General features: G+C 43.3%; 1 protein-coding gene across 1 annotated transcript in view; it reads left to right on the top strand.

Moving 5' to 3' along the window:
• Positions 1-165: 165 nt before the first annotated feature.
• The window catches only part of SDHA (succinate dehydrogenase complex, subunit A, flavoprotein (Fp)), a 30,390-nt gene continuing 13,279 nt past the window's right edge, over positions 166-17,276 (top strand). The window contains exons 1-10 of the mRNA XM_014548703.1: positions 166-600; positions 5,733-5,813; positions 7,043-7,204; positions 9,391-9,534; positions 9,806-9,970; positions 11,200-11,348; positions 12,231-12,355; positions 14,243-14,411; positions 15,734-15,929; positions 16,702-16,873. Of these exons, the coding sequence (XP_014404189.1) occupies positions 181-600; positions 5,733-5,813; positions 7,043-7,204; positions 9,391-9,534; positions 9,806-9,970; positions 11,200-11,348; positions 12,231-12,355; positions 14,243-14,411; positions 15,734-15,929; positions 16,702-16,873 (1,783 nt within the window). The 5' untranslated portion in view covers positions 166-180. The remainder of the gene's footprint in view (positions 601-5,732; positions 5,814-7,042; positions 7,205-9,390; positions 9,535-9,805; positions 9,971-11,199; positions 11,349-12,230; positions 12,356-14,242; positions 14,412-15,733; positions 15,930-16,701; positions 16,874-17,276) is intronic.

Genomic DNA, 17,276 nt, shown 5'->3' with positions numbered 1-17,276 from the left:
TCTGCACGGGCTGGGGACGGCCTGCAGACCAGAGCGGGTAGGACCCGCGGGGCCCCCCGAGAGGGTCGGACACCATCAGGGGGGCAGCTGGACTTTTTGTGAAGCCGGCCGGGCCGCGTCCCCGTGAAGGTCATATGCTCCCGCGAGCCTTCTCGGGATCCCCTTCTGTCCGGGGTGTGGATGCCCCTTGGGCCAAGGTCTCCTGGCCTCCGCACCCCGCACTTGAAGGAGAGGAGGAGGGCCTGCCCAAGGTCACGCCGGCAGGTAGCGGCCTGCCGGTGCCCCAGGCCTTGGAATCCCCAAAGGCCCATAGAACTGGCGTGGAGGCGGGACCTTGCGTTTGGCCGGAGGCGCCGGCGGGGCGGGGCACTGCCTACAGTCCGGACTGATCCCCGCAGCCCCTCGGTGGGGCGATGTTGCAGCCGAGGCCCCGGTGGGGTTCGAGCCCGTGCTCCCCGCCAGCCCCGTCTTTGCCGCTTAAGGCGGGGTGAGGTGGAACGCGTGTCTAACAGCCGCACCTCGGCTTGCCTTGCAACTGTTTGCAAAATCTGGGCTCCTTTCGAGAAAGCGCAGTTGTGTGTCCACACCGAGGCCTGGCAAGTAAGTTTAGGCCCTTCGTTTTGGGTTTTGTGTCGTGGCCTTTGTGCACACGTTTGAAAATTGGACGAAGAATGTGGACACACCGACTGCAGAGCCGCATTTGGGAGAGGGCGCCGGACGTTCGTGTTCCTGCGCTACCTGCGGAGGCCGGGGTCCGGGAGGAGGGTGGGGAGGACCCGCAGAGGGTCCCTTCCGCTGCTCTCCGTGCCGGGTTTGTCAGACGTGCTCTTTGCAAGTCCATCCTCAGAGTCCATCTTTCATGGATTCTCTAAGCACACTAAATTTAGAGCATTTAGTTGTTGGTTCTTTTAAATTAATTTGTTCACCCACCTACTTAGTAATTTAATTTCAGCGTAAAAGTTCCAGTAGGAACCAAGGCATTCAACAGTGTTGACATGACGTATGTCTGTAATTATACCTGCAGTTGTCTTCTTGAAAGGTATATACTAAAAAAATGACGTTAAATATGAGAGGGTTTAGTCAACCATTCATCCTATCCTGCCAACACCAGAAAGCATTTTATTTTATTTTACAGAGTGACGGGAAGGGAGGAGGGGGAGAGAGAGAGAAACATTCTCCCCCACCCCCACCCCCGGATGGGCCCTTGACTGAGACTTGAACCCCTCGACCCTTTGGTCCCAGGGCCTACGCGCTAACCACTGAGCAACCTGCCAGGGCCAAAATATTTTAAATACTTGCAACGTGCTTACTGACCAGAGGCACCTCCCACCCCCCATTTTGGGCTCTAAAATACAGGTAGGGAGTCCAAGTGAAGTTCATAGTCTGTGGAGTATTTTTAGTCGGCCAAACATGAGCAGGCTTGTGCTTCTTACTTGTTAGGTGAAATGGCAGATTGGTAACTGGTGGTGATTGAAAAAGGGCTAAAGTGTCAGTCCTGAACCCTTGCATTCCTTGTGCAGACTAAGATCCTCCAGCCTGTGGAATTTCCTTCACCCATACCTATCCTGTGTCAGTTTATGAAAACAAAAGCTGTTCTTTATCGAGGCTGGGCTAGAATTCTGGCTCCAGCTTATAGCTGAAAATGGGTGAGGTTCTAAGCACAAGAGGTCAGTGTGTGTAAATCTTTGGTATTGATTGGAAGTGATGTTCTTTGAAGTCACCAATTAGCTGCCAGCACTTTACTTACCTTCATTTTCTCCTTGAATCTTCACCACTCTCCCGTGTTTAGGTAGTTGTAAACATGATGGCAACATAGAGATAGTAAAATTGAACAAGGTGAGCCTATAAAAGATGGCCCTGATGAAGATAGGTTTTCCTATGGAAATTAATTCTGCCCTCAAGCAATATATTTATTGGAGATTAAGACTGGCAAGAACAAAAGCATCAATTTGACAAAACAAAAGAAAGAGAAATTTATGATGCCAACTGAGACATGTCCATGCAAAGTAGATGATGAGGATAATTTGAATCAAGTCCACAGAGAAGTTTTCTTTATCTCATTTTGTACAATTCTGTGGTGTTTCCAAGTCATTTAATATTTACAGATGCTTTCAAATTACAGAATTATCAACTCTGTTTTGCCTTTATTTCCTTTCCAGTTGTCCTAATGGTCTGACACAATTAGAACTGCCCAGACTTTGAGACCCTTGTCCTATCTAAGCTAACTTATTTTCTTTGCATTTATTGTTCTGAATATGTTTTAATGGTGTGGCTAAAATTACTTTATTTTTTCTTGGTGTAAAAGAGTGCTAATCCCATAGAGTTTTGTGTCGTGTGTAATGTTTTTCCTGATTCACTTGAATAATTATGGTTTGGCTTTTATATATAACCTGGATATTCATCTTACTTTGGAGTTCCAGATATTTTTCCCCCCCCAAGGGTCCTTAGATAGGAGGGAAAGTACAGGATCTGGAGTTAGCCGGGCAGACCCAAGTCCAAAGCTCAGGTACCCTGGATAGATTCAGTTTCTCTGTGGGGTTAATGAGGACTCTGATGTAATATGTGAAATCTGTGTGTGTGTTCATCTGAGCCAGGACCCACAGCTGGCAGGCTGTGCTCAGTAACCTTGTGAACTATATTATAACCTTGTCAGCTGTATTTTAAGCATCCCTGTTTTTAAATTTTTAATGAAAATAATTACACATAGTTGTTAAAAAAAAAAAAAGAAAAAGTCAATGAGTGCAGAAGGCCTCATAAATGAAAAGGAGTAAGACACACCACCCCTTTTAATGAAAATAATTACACATAGTTGTTAAAAAAAAGAAAAAGTCAATGAGTGCAGAAGGCCTTATAAATGAAAAGGAGTGAGACACACCACTCCTACCACCCCTTTCCACAGACCTGTTCCCCAGTGGAATCAATTCTAAATTGTTTCTGGTATTGACTCTTGGTATTTACCTCCTTTTCTCTAGCTAACATGCAGGTGCATTTTTATCCATTTTAGACATGGACTTTTGCTGGTAAGGATTTAGTTTACTTAAACCACAGTCTCAGCTCTCCCAATATAGTTATGCAATCACTTTTCAGATTCTCTGTTGGATTCTTTTGTAATTGTATAGATTATACTTGCAAATGAGTTTCTTGTTCATCATTTGTAGGTTCTATTAGTTGAGGATTTCCCCCACTTTGCTAGATTGATGATATCAGTATCTCTACTCTTCTCCTTTCTTTGCTCTCCCATTTACCTCCTAATTCAGTCACCTATACTATTAAAAGGTCTGAGTGTTCCTTTTAGTTGTACCTTAGGTAGATTTCCCTATTCTTCATGCTGCCCTGTTAGAAAATGTTTGATGGTTCTCTTAAAAAAAAAAAAATTTAGTAAGTGGCACAAAATTTGTTTTATCTAAAGGCAGAAATTGGGTTACAATTGGACTCTCCAAATTCTACAATCAGATTTAAATACAAAAGTTAGTGTTACTATTTTCCACAGGGAGACAGTGTAATCATTTGTTGAAGATTTCATTATAGTAGCTGCCCCTTTTTAAGTGTGTTTCTTTTTTTTTTTTAATATATTTTATTGATTTTTTACAGAGAGGAAGGGAGAGGGATAGAGAGTCAGAAACATCAATGAGAGAGAAACATCGATCAGCTGCCTCCTGCACACTCCCCACTGGGGATGTGCCCGAAACCAAGGTACATGCCCTTGACCGGAACCAAACCTGGGACCCTTGAGTCCCCAGGCCGACGCTCTATCCACTGAGCCAAACCGGTTAGGGCTAAGTGTGTTTCTTTATTTAACATGAACATCCAAATAAGTACTTAGGGAATCTCACTGTTCTGTTTTAACTTTGTATTACAAAATGTGTCATTCTTATTGGTACTGTTACCTATATCTATATTATAGATATCTAATTATATCTAAAATTATTTCAGTGACCTAATTCTTTGTTAAAATATGATTTTGCCATTTAAAAAATTAAATTGAAGCAGAGGAATTTTGTTCTTTTTAATTCATTTTCTGAAGGAAAAAACTAAATTGCCCTATGTCAGTAAAAACAAATGTGCTTAAAAATAAATTGGAGAAGTTAAGAATATCGCTCTTTTAAGTTCATCTCTATTTGAAAATACAAGAAGCTACTTTGTAATTGGAGCAATGAAAATAAACTCAAATATATGTGCCAGTCATCATTCAGTCTCAGGGTTAGAGGGAGCTTTAAAGGCAGAAGCCACCTCTGACTTCCTCACAGGTGGTTAAGCCATCCAGCCCGGCCTGAGTCCTTGCATCTTAGAGCAGCGGTTCTCAATCTGTGGGTCGTGACCCCTTTGGGGGTCGAACGACCCTTTCTCAGGGGTCGCCTAAGACCATCGGAAAACACATATATAATTACATATTGTTTTTGTGATTAATCACTATGCTTTAATTATTATTCAATTTGTAACAATGAAATTGGGGGGTCACCCGGCATTAGGAAGGTTGAGAACCACTGTCTTAGAGCAAAGTCCACTTAGTTTACAACAGCTCAGTGAGAGTTCATTTTGTATTTTGTCAAATTCTCTTCCCTATAATCCTCACTTGTTTGCCCTACAGAATAATTTAACCCACATAGTAAATAACTTCTCTTCTAAATTGCAGAATACTTGAAGGCATCTCTCATATCCCCTTTTGTCATTATTGAATGTACTTATTTTCTAAAACTGTTCTTTAGTTTTGTTAATCACCTGAGGATGATTTTTTTTTCCATTGATTTTTAGAGAGAGTGGGAAGAAGGGAGGGAGGAGAGAAACATCCATGTAAGAGAGACATGTGGGTTGGATACCTCCCACACATGCCCAAGGTTGGGGTCACGCCAGGGCTGGGGATCAAACTTGCAACCCAGGTATGTGCTTTGTCCCAGAATCTAACCTATGACCCTTCCCGTGTGCTGACCGGTGCCCTAACCACTGAGCATGCCAGCCAGTTGCTGGCCATTTTAGTATATGAAGAATGTTGCTTCTCATACTCCGCTGTGATTTCATTAATACCAGTTTTGTGTAAATGTTTATAGGATGGGACCTTTAAGCCGAGACTTGGAGAATTGTAGAGGTTCCCTAGGGATCGGCCAGGAACAAGTGTCCAGGTGCTGTGGTGTAGATAGATGAGAGGAGATGTGGCTGAGGCCCAGTGCCAATGCGGAGAGTGGCGAAGCATCGCTGGTCCTGGAATCCTCAAGTGTACAGTGCAGGGATAACGGCCCTGGTGCCTCAGTGTCACAGCCACCAGTAGAGCCTGTTCTAGAGCATTGATCTGCTACAAGGTCCCCTGTCTTCCCAGTGAACCGCAAAACCTCACAGACGGGTGTAGCTTCAGTGATTCAAAAAAAGTGCTTCCTTGTTTGCAAAACTACCACTTACGCAATGTAGATGTCTTCCCCGTTGTCCATTTAAAGTAACATAAATTCAGAAATTAATGTGAAAGTATACCTTGTTCATTTCCTAGCTGAGTCAGTAAGTATCCTGTTTGGAACCAGCTTCATCTAGAAGTAGTTTCCCTGAAGTGTCAAGTCCCCTTTGGGCTTGTCTGAGTCCTTAGCCCCTGCTCTACCCTTCAGGTTCAGTACAGGCTCCCAGGTGAGGTTTCTAAGTGAGGGGAGCATCCAAGTACATACAAAGGTTAACAACTCAGGAGAGGAAATTAATTACCAGCCCCCCTGTTTCTTCAAGGTACTTAGTGCTCTCCATCCCTCTCTCACCAGCGGCCGTTATCATCGGGATCCCGTGGTTTTGACTTCACTGTTGATGGGAGTAAGAGGTCGTCTGCTAAAGTTTCAGATTCAGTAAGTTCATGACTTTTTGTTCCATTATAAATTATTATCTTGGCTTAGAGGGATAGTGATCTATACCAGTTTTTAATACATTTGGTTAATACACAGGTCTTATTTAAAGAAAAAAATTCTCGTTCCAGTGCATGCCCAGATTATTTTTTAGTGTAGTAATAGTTAATGTATTATAAATATAAACATAGATACTAACATTTTTTTCTTACAGCTGTTATGTAAACCAGACCAAAATTTAAATCAAGTAAAGCAGCAAAATAAAAAAATACAAATGATAAATGAGCAGTGTTTACAGGGGTGGAAGATGACACCCTACTCCACACAGGACCCTGGAGGCTCTTTTTTGTTTAGTGGGTTCATCTGCTCTCTGTGGAAGAGATGGAAATTTGCTTGCAGGTTCTTTTCTCATAACCTCACAATAGTTACTGAGTGCTAGTTGGCACCTTCTCAGTTAGAAACGCAAACCTGGGCCTGAAATGGAGTTGTGGTCCTTGGTTCTTCTGAGGTCACCCAGGTGAACTGGGATAAGCTTATCTACATGAAAACAGTATTTAATTTTAACATTTTCATGAGAAGCTTACAGATCACAGATGGAAAATCGTGATCACCATATTATAAGCTCAGATTCATTTAAGCCTATGTATATAGGTATACATAAAAAAAGATAAGTAAAATGATAATTAAAAAGAAAAGCCAACTTTAGAATTGGTATTTTGGTCTGTGTCGGTGCTTTCCTTTGCATCCATACATCTCCCTGCTTGGAGGTGAACCTTTACATTTTCAACATTCCAGTTAATGATGGTTTCCTAGCTCCACAGGATAGATGGCTCTACTTGGTATGGGCAGAGCTGGCCCCTTTCACTGAGGGTGTGCCCACCATATCTCAGGATTACAAGTTGTAGGTATTCGGCCTCACACAGGGGGAGGCTCTTTGGGCATTTGCTCTTTTGTGTTTCTTTTCATTCCCTTTAAGACAGGGGTCCTCAAACTTTTTAAACAGGGCCAGGACTATAGTTTAAAAAAAACCTATGAACAAATTCCTATGCACACTGCACATATCTTATTTTGAAGTAAAAAAACAAAACGGGAACAAATACAATATTTGTATTTGCATGTGGCCCGCGGGCCGTAGTTTGAGGACCCCTGCTTTAAGATCTTTGACTGCAGCTACAGGCTCAGTGTTTGACATATTTGAATGGGTGACTGACAGGTGAATTTTTCTTTTCCAGATTTCTACACAATACCCAGTAGTGGATCATGAATTTGACGCTGTGGTGGTTGGCGCTGGAGGGGCAGGCTTGCGAGCTGCGTTTGGCCTTTCTGAGGCAGGGTTTAGCACCGCATGTGTTACAAAGCTCTTTCCCACCAGGTCCCACACTGTGGCAGCCCAGGTAAGAGAAAAGGACTCTCTCAGTGCTTTTGGCACCTGCAAGGTATTGTGCTGTCCAGACTCTGCCTGAACAACTTCCTGCCACAGGCCACCTTCCCACCATGCCCCTTGCATTCACTCAGCTCACTCCCTTAGGGATCTCTGCCCACACTACCCCTGCTCATTGCCTGGAACCTTGTCATTCTTTTTCTGCTCTAGTCACACATGGTTTTCTCTGACCACTCCACCTACATCCCCTCCCCTCTTCTTGGTTTAACTTTCTTTGTTGCACTTAACAGTCTGAAATGAGTTTGTCTCTAGGCTAGTTTTCTTTTTTTTTAATTCTTTTTTTATACATATTTTTATTGATTTCAGAGAGGAAGAGGGAGGGAGAGATAGAAACATCAGTGATGAGAGAGGATCATTGACCGGCTGCCTCCTGCACACTCCCTACTGGGGATCAAGCCACCCTAATCTGGAGCAGCCTGTATTCAGTGTCCAGCAGCGTTCTTCAGGAACTTAGCTGTCCAGATACTTTGTTCTAAGCTATGCTTTGTAAACTAAAGAATTAATATATACCTTTGTTGTCTAAAAGGAAAAATACAAATAGATAATTCTAAATAATATTGCAAAATATGTTCAGGTAGTACGGTTTTAATAAAAAGAATAAGGAAAGGATAGCTCAACTTGAATGTTGGTTCTTGAGGAAAGAGAGGTTTAATTGAAGGACAAAACAGGCAACGGCCTGAGAAAGTCTGAAGAGTACTAGGAATGCCCAGAAGACCAGGCATCTGTGGCCCTGATTCTTACTAAGAGTAGCAATAAAATATAATATATACCTTTGGAGAATTTGTTGTCTAAAAGGAAAAATACAAATAGATAATTCTAAATAATATTGCAAAATATGTTCAGGTAGTACGGTTTTAATAAAAAGAATAAGGAAAGGATAGCTCAACTTCAATGTTGGTTCTTGAGAAAAGAGAGGTTTAATTGAAGGACAAGACAGGCAACAGCCTGAGAAAGTCTGAAGAGTACTAGGAATGCCCAGAGACCAGGCATCTGTGGCCCTGATTCTTACTAAGAGTAGCAATAAAATAAATAACACTTATGCATGCACTGGGCCAAGTATTTTTTGTGATATTTTAAACCAGCTTTCTGTATCTGGCACTATAATACTTAACATATTTTATCAGAATTGCGTTTGAGTTTTTAGTTGGAGGGGTTGGAGAAGGGAGGGAGGAAGTAACAAGGTTCCTCACTGTCTGCCAGTGAATCATTTTGTCCTAACACATAATTTGGGAAACTGAGGCACGGCAGCACTAAGTGGAGAAGGAATTCCAATGTGGGTGTGCTTGATTCAAAAGTTGCGATTGAATAACAATTGGAAAAAAGAGAGGTAAGTTAGGAAATGTGCCTTTACTTGTGGGGAAAAAAAATCTAAAGAGGAGGAATCCAATTTTAAGTTATGGGGGGAAAGGGTAAAAGTTGCGATTGAATAACAATTGGAAAAAAGAGAGGAAGTTAGGAAATGTGCCTTTACTTGTGAAAAAAAGAAAGATTATCTAAAGAGGAGGAATCCAATTTTAAGTTGTGGGGGGAAAGGGCGAGCCTTAACATTTGTCCCTGTGCTACGTTTTCTGTGCCTCTGAGGGGTAGAGGCAGTGGGGATAAGGCAGGGATGGGGTGACCATGCACAGCAAATGGAAGAGAATGTGGGGGGTGTGACTCTTGAATTTGGAGTGTATTACTTGGCAGTAAGTGCGTCTCATCTTTAACACATGTCTACAGATTACTATTGAAAACATTTTGTCATAAAATTATCCAGACTTGTTGAGTACCTTTTATGTGCCAGGTTTGGTAAGAAGGGTTGCACATGTAACCTCTCACTTAGTTCTCCAGATAACTCTTCGAAGAGGTTAGCTTCATGTCCCGTTCACAAGACTGAGGCCGAGGGATGCAGTAACTTAGCCCACAACATTAGCTTGTTAAGGGGAGGAAGCGTGATTTGGAATCTGTCCTGCAGTGCTGCCTCCCTCTGCTAAGGAAGGTCCTGGACTTGGTCTGTAGTCAGATCATTCACGGATAGTTACCTCATAAGTACTCAGCTTCCTCCAAATCCAGTTCCCGGGGAGGGGCCAGGGAGAGATGAGCCTGGAAGATGCCATGGGGCTCCCAGTTGGAGCTCATAAAGTTGCTTTGTGTTTCCAGGGAGGAATCAATGCTGCTCTGGGGAACATGGAGGAGGACAACTGGAGGTGGCACTTCTATGACACCGTGAAGGGCTCTGACTGGCTGGGAGACCAGGATGCCATCCACTACATGACAGAGCAGGCCCCCGCCTCTGTGATTGAGGTAAGGTCCTCACAGTCTGTTTCTAATGGGATTGAGGCAGGTGTGGTCAGCAGAAAAGGATGGTGTCGAGCCAATATAACAGGGAAATATTTTCTGCTATTAACCATTCAATTAATTTAACAAGGGAATTTCTATCTTTTCTGAAGTGTTGACCTTTTCATAGAATATATTAGTGTTGGGTTTGCAGATTTAGGTTGAAGTTGCTTGGAATAAATTAGCCATGAGTATCTTGATTCCTTTAAAGTAATAGGTGTTTGTTTTTGTTTCACAGCTAGAGAATTATGGCATGCCATTTAGCAGAACCAAGGATGGGAAGATCTACCAGCGGGCCTTTGGGGGACAGAGCCTCAAGTTTGGGAAAGGTGGACAAGCCCATCGGTGCTGCTGCGTCGCTGACCGCACCGGCCACTCACTGCTGCACACGTTGTATGGAAGGGTGAGGCCGCCCTGGGTGCCCGGGGTGATGGGACATGGTCCAGTCTGGCCAAGCATGTGATGAGCCGAAGACAGGCCACCCTGGGGATGTGTCAGAGTATCAGAATGTCAGCCTAAGGAGTGTCATAAAAAGCAACAGAATAACGGTAGGCCATGTGTAGTAATTGTTAATTGGAAAGTATCTATTTTAGAAAACTAAATTGATAATCATTACATACCAGGTTTGAATTTGTAATCTGTCACACTGAAAGTATAAGAGCAGAGCACGTATTTTAAGGCCCTTTTACCAACTCTGAGTTCATGAACTGATTGATTTAATAGACTGTTAAAACTGGACTAAGACTTGAGGGCTAGCAGTCACTGGATAATCAGGATCAACCTCGGCGTGGCCCAGTAATCAATATTCTGAGTAATGTTGATTCAGAATAATCAGTATTCTGAACTCTTGTTTATAAATGGGACAGGCCATTGATTTGCAAGTATTAGAACACCAGCAGCTTTTCTGGCCAAGTGTGTTGACAAATATGTAACAGGACCTGCTTATCCCATGGAATTGTGTGTCACGTGGGAAGCTAACAGTTTCATGAGAGACCCTCCCATTAGCCAAGAGGACTGTCAGATCAAGGGCCGGGGCCACCATTGTCCAGTAGAACCTTCTGCCATAGATATATGCTTATCTGGGCTGTCCAGTCCAGCAGCTTCCCACCACATGTGACCATCACAAATGTGGCTGATGTTCTGAGGGGCTGAAAGTTTTGTTTTATTTAGACAAATGTGGCTGCATAGGGCCAGCAGATCCCGTATAATTCAGCCCAGCCTAAATCGAGGCCCTGTGGTCCGTGGGCCCCAGCTCTGGTGTCAAGCTGCGTGTGGTGCCAGAGAGCCTGTAATGCCTATTAGGATGTGTACAAATAAGGGATATGTTAGCACATTACCAGTCGCTTCTGGAGTCAGTCTCCTCCTTGCGTGCACTGACATGTGTGCACCTTTTTATGTTTTGTTTATACAGCCAGGAGTAGAGCCCCTTTTGTGTTTCACGATAGTATCAGCACTGGGTTGATGTGAGTTGGCATCTGTGACTTGTTTCCAGCCTGGTACTCTCCCAGGGTTTACCTGATCTTTTTGTTACATACCCCACATCAAGGTTTTTAACCAGTTCACATAAACAGCATCGCCTTATATGATGGTTTAACACCCTAAATGGGGGCTCTATTTTTGTTTCTGTTTTAGTCTTTGCGATATGATACCAGCTATTTTGTGGAGTATTTTGCCTTGGATCTTCTGATGGAAAATGGGGAATGTCGTGGTGTTATTGCACTGTGCATAGAAGACGGGTACATCCACCGCATCAGAGCAAAGAACACTGTTATAGCTACTGGGTAGGAATCTAATTTTTATTGTATTTAATTTCTCTATAGGGAAGTTGAGTTTCAGAGGTCCTTTATCCTAATAAAAGTAGAGGCATTTTGGACATGTGGTTCAGACACAGGCCATCACTTAGCCTGTGAGGGTAATCACCTTTGCCAGCCTCAGTTCCTCCTGTCTCAAGAGGGCAACGATATCATCCACTTCTGAGGTGGGCAAGAAAGTGTCTTACAGTTTGCGCGGGGGGGGGGGGCCTTGGAAAACTGAGGCCTAGAGAGTCACATGACACTTCCTGGAATAATATCTCTTTTGCTTTAATGGATACTGGTGTGTTTTTTAAAATATATTTTTACTTATTTCAGAGAGGAAGGGAGAGAGAGAGAAACATCAATGATGAGAGAGAATCATTGATTGGCTGCCTCCTGCAACCCAGGCATGTGCCCTGATCGTGAATGGAACCATGACCTCGTTGTTCATAGGTCAACACTCAACCACAGAGCCATGCTGGCCAGGCTAATGGTTACTGTTTTATACTGACTTCTCAGATAGATAAATGCTGTTTGTTTATTTGATGAAAATAAGTAGATTCCATTTTATATCATCAGTCTCTTATTTTAACTCTTTAAAAAGGTGAATCTATAAACATTTAAAAATTTCATTATAAAAGTGATATATGCTTATTATAAGAGGAATTGCTCAAACAGCACAAAAGTACTGAAGTCCAAATGAGAGTACCTTCTCTGTCCCAGGCTTCCCTCACTGTTGCCCAGGTGTGTGCAGAGGGCACCTGTGGTGGTGGGTAGGCTGCTGTCCACTGAGGGCTATTAGAGAAAGGAGGTTCCGATGGGGCGCTGCATGCAGTCACCACTCTCTCTCTGCTGGCTTATCTTTTCCAGAGGCTATGGGCGCACCTACTTTAGCTGCACGTCTGCCCACACTAGCACCGGAGATGGCACTGCAATGGTCACCAGGGCAGGCCTTCCCTGCCAGGACTTGGAGTTTGTTCAGTTCCACCCCACAGGTAGGATGGGGCTACTTTCGTGGAACTGAGGCTTTTGTGTCTTTTAAGCACTCAGTACTCATGGAATGCTTCCTGCAGTTCCTATACAAACTTCCCTGCTTTCTCATCTCTCGGGTCCTAACTTGTCATTTCCTCAGGAGACTTTCCCAGCTCCCCCAAGGTAGTGGAGGTCCTGTCTTAGCTACACCTGGCCCAGGTGTACTTATCCCACTCGTAAAGTAGCAATTGTTCAGTGTCCCTCACCACTGGGTTGTCAGCTCCGGGAGGTAGGGGCAGATCTGTTTCATTTACTGCTGTGATGTTCTCAGTGCCTGGCACCTGGTAGGACCTCAGTCAGTATTTACTGAAAGTGAGAGGAAGAACATGTGACTAGAAACGTGTCATGGGCAGATTTCAGTTTGTAGGGAGAACATCAGGCTGCCGTAGTAACTGAGTGCCATCAGGATGCAGCTCTGACATGTAGGGATCCATGAGGTGCTAACGAGTGAGGATGCCAGTCATGGTGGAGATGAACTCATCTTGGGTCATCAGACAGTACAGGTGTGGGATTCAGAAGGGGGGTGGTCTCGGCTGGGGTTGCAGGTTTGAGAGAGTTGGGGAAATGTTATCCATAAATGAATCTGAGAATCTCTCTTGGGAGATGAACTCATCCTGACCTTTTCTTTCTGAGTTGCTTTTCTGACCTGTCAACAGAAGAGACTTCACATATGGTGGCAGTGGCCACCATGCTAAGAGCTAGACCTGTGTTTTCTCTTTGCTCTGTCAGTATGTTCTTTCTGATCCCTGAAAGGGATTAAAAATAAAAAAATGTATTAGGTGGTTTTATAATTACTAATTTTAACTAAATCAGAGTAAGCTCTATTTCTCATGCTTCCTTTTCAATGTGTGAGAAATAAACTACTGGAAAAAATGCCATTGAAACTAGGAACACACAGGAATTTACATTCTCGTAAAAGCAAGATGACTCTCGATGTAGGAGTGAAAGTGTTAGCTGTAAAATTACTTTATGTATCTGTCTCCTTTGTTAAAACTGAAGCATGGTGTGGCATTCCTCATTTTCATTACATTGAGGGACTGAGTTGAGGTGAAGGGTGTAGACCAGAGGTCCTCAAACTACGGCCCACAGGCCACATGCAAATACAAATATTGTATTTGTTCCCGTTTTGTTTTTTTACTTCAAAATAAGGTATGTGCAGTGTGCATAGGAATTTGTTCATAGTTTTTTTTTAAACTATAGTCCGGCCCTCCAACGGTCTGAGGGACAGTGAACTGGCCCCCTGTTTAAAAAGTTTGAGGACCCCTGATGTAGACCTTGTGTGTTGCCAGGCATGACTTGGCCTCTGTCCTTCCCAGTTGGATGTTGGGCAACTTACTGAGCTTTAATTGTACTTTTCTAAAAATGGGGATAATATTGTCTGTCATTGGGAAACTTAGAATTGTACATAGCAAGTACAGTATAAGTATTAACTATATAATAATTACTATTGTTGGTATTTGGTTACTTTAGATACAAATGTTCCAAGCTATTTTTTTTTTTTACCTCAACTAGTCACCACAATTTCAGTGTGCAAAAGGATGTTCAAAAATTAAAGCTGAGATATTTAACATACACTTAGCTATGCTGAAAGGTTAAAATGCAGTTAAAATTAGAGTACTCAGCAGGGCTGTATCATTGTGCACTGCAGCTGTCTTTCTTCCTCACTCAGTGCTTTTGTTATTGAGAAACTTTGTACTTACTATTCCTTAACTTTTCTTCTGTCTTACTCTGACTTTAACGTCCTTTGCATACCCTTTGCTTCCCTATCCCCCCAGATATCTTTTAGAAAATACTTGCATAGGTCTAGCATCGACAGGTTATAAATATTCAATTAATTGGGTTCTTTGCAGGCATCTATGGTGCTGGTTGTCTCATCACAGAAGGGTGCCGTGGAGAGGGCGGCATTCTCATTAACAGTCAAGGCGAGAGGTTCATGGAGCGCTATGCCCCGGTGGCCAAGGACCTGGCCTCCAGAGACGTCGTGTCCCGGTCCATGACTCTGGAAATCCGAGAAGGAAGGTCTGTGTGATTATCTCCCAATGGGCCTGAGTGCACATGCAGGCACGCAGAACCTCCTCTCTCCGGGGGCCGTTGTTCATGTCTACATTTTAACATGGGCTGGTATGGCTTCTGTGTGAATTGCAGCACCCACCCCCACCTCTGCCTAGGCAGGCAGGCTTTTGCCTCTGCTTCTTCTGACTGTTGTCTGTTAGCTTATGTCAATGCCACGACCCTTTAATACAGTTCCTCATGTTGTGGTGACCCCCAACCATAAAATTATTTTCGTTGCTACTTCATAACTGATTTTGCTACTGTTATGAATCGTAATGTAAATATCTGATATGCAGGATGTATTTCCATTGTTACAAATTGAACATAATTAAAGCATAATGATTAATCACAAAGCAATATGTAATTATATATGTGTTTTCCGATGGTCTTAGGCGACCCCTGTGAAAGGGTCGTTCAACCCCCAAAGGGGTCGCGACCCACAGGTTGAGAACCGCTGCTCTAGAGAGTTACATTTTGAGAAGTTAGCCAGTTTTTTTGTTTTTGTTTTTCTAAATTCTCACCCAAGGATGATTGTTTTAAAATCTTTGGAACATAATTTGTGTGTGAAAGTATGCGTATGTGATAGAGACAGTCAGTGTTGGAGAAGTGAGACATGACACCCCCAACCTGAAAATAGTGTGGGAGCCTCTGGTGTTGTATTGTGTTTTAACCCTTGTTTGGGGACCTTCAGGTGTGTGGGCTATTCTGATACTTTGCTGTACTGTGGTGACACATCAGATATCTGCTGGTATGACCTTTGGAGGTTTTACATTTTTCCATTAAAAAATGAGAAGTCAAATGTTACTTGGGAGTATTTGGCATAAAAGGGCTTTCTGATGCACTTACCAAGGAAAGCGTAGCAAACTTTGAGCCCTGTGAGGCCAGGATGTGTGTCTGTGTGTTGTTCATGGCTGTGTCAAGTGTATGGAGTTCACCCTGGCCCATAGTAGGTGCTTAGAAAAGGAGAAATGAATGGGTTTTTTCAGTATCAAAAAATGAGGAGCCTCATATGCTTCGATTATTTTGTAATCTCATGTTTTCTATAATCATTGTTCTTTGCCTTATGTTATACCAGTGGTTCCCAAACTTATTTGGCCTACCGCCCCCTTTCCAGAAAAAATATTACTCAGCCCCTGGAAATTATTTTTTTTTAAATTTTAATAGCAGTTACTCATCGCCCCCAAATGCACCTGTGGCCATCACCGCCCCCCTGGATCGCTGCAGCGCCCACCGGGGGGCGGTAGCGCCCACTTTGGGAATCACTGTGTTATACTGTTCTTTTTTACCAGAGGCTGTGGCCCTGAGAAAGATCACGTCTACCTGCAGTTGCACCACCTGCCCCCGGAGCAGCTCGCCATGCGCCTGCCTGGCATTTCAGAGACGGCCATGATCTTTGCGGGTGTGGACGTCACCAAGGAGCCGATCCCTGTCCTTCCCACCGTGCACTATAACATGGGTGGCATTCCCACCAACTTCAAGGGACAGGTGACTATACAGCTGGAAAGAGGATGGGACAGTGGGCCCACTTCACAGTTGTTCCTGTAGATCTTAGAGGAAAAGGCAAATGTCTTTCTCAAAAAAGTACCTGTTGTTTCATAGGCTGCACTTCCTTTAGATTGCTGTTACTGGACAGCAATACTGCGTTCACTCCTTAATAACAATTCTTAATAATTTATTAATCCCTTCTTAGTAAATAGTCGTACACATCATTTGCAGTTTTTTCCTATATGATCTCGTTATTTTTACAGTGACCTTGTAAATTGTGTGTTCTTTATAATGTATATGTTTGGGTGGTTTGCAGTTCACAAAGAGCTTTTCAATCAGTTGCTTTTAGTCCCTCCTCATGTGATGTGGGTAGGAATTATATTCTCACTTCATAGATGAGTTATAAGTTGGAAGACTCTGAATTACAACTCAAGTCTTCTACCTCATAGTTTAATGTTCCCAAACCCTGCCATGCTCCCTTTATCTGAATCCAAAATCAGAGAATGGGAATACAGGAGGTTAAATCAGGTGGTGGGTGAGGTTTCTGATGGGAATTAGTGTGGGATTGAAATGACAGGTGCTGCTATTTGGGGTCCTTTGACCTCAGCACAGGGTAACCTAGTATCCGGAGGCAGCGGGAGGAGACGGGGTCAGCACAGGAGGTTCCCTGTAGACAGAGATCCTGTCCTTGTTCTGACCTATAGTGCAGCTGCTCCTTGTGGGGAAGGGCCTATGCAGACTGTGCTCTTACATCTGTTCCTCTTTTCTGAAGGTTCTGAGGCATGTGAACGGCCAGGACCAGGTTGTGCCTGGCCTGTACGCTTGTGGGGAGGCCGCCTGCGCCTCGGTGCATGGTGCCAACCGTCTTGGGGCAAACTCACTCTTGGACCTGGTCGTCTTTGGCCGGGCATGTGCCTTGAGTATCGCAGAGTCCTGCAGACCCGGTATGTTTTCTTCAAATAGCTACCCAGTTTGTTTCAGGGGCAAAAGGTTACAAAGTCAAGGTCTGTAATTGAAGGTTTGCTTAGTGGTCATATAGCGGTGGTCTGGTTTTCTCCCTGGAAGTGAAACAAATTCAGAGGTTTACATGGTGGCAGACTTAAGACTGGACATAGGCTGGGTGGGGGGCTTAACAGTTATGAGAGTAACATGTTCGGGCAAAACATTTTTTTGCAGTTACCATGTTCTGCTTAGAAAAATCTCTATTAGGAAATTGTTAATTTGAGGGGAAGTTTATCACATATTACTTGCCTGATATAAATTATTTGCTTGCAATGAAATATTTTTTATTTTTATTTTTTTTAATATATTTTATTGATTTTTTACAGAGAGGAAGGGAGAGGGATA

The sequence above is a fragment of the Myotis brandtii genome, unplaced genomic scaffold, assembly GCF_000412655.1.
Source record: "Myotis brandtii unplaced genomic scaffold, ASM41265v1 scaffold115, whole genome shotgun sequence".
Classification (NCBI taxonomy): domain Eukaryota; kingdom Metazoa; phylum Chordata; class Mammalia; order Chiroptera; family Vespertilionidae; genus Myotis; species Myotis brandtii.
Note: the sequence above shows the minus strand (reverse complement) of the source record. Positions and strands in the feature narration are given on the sequence as shown.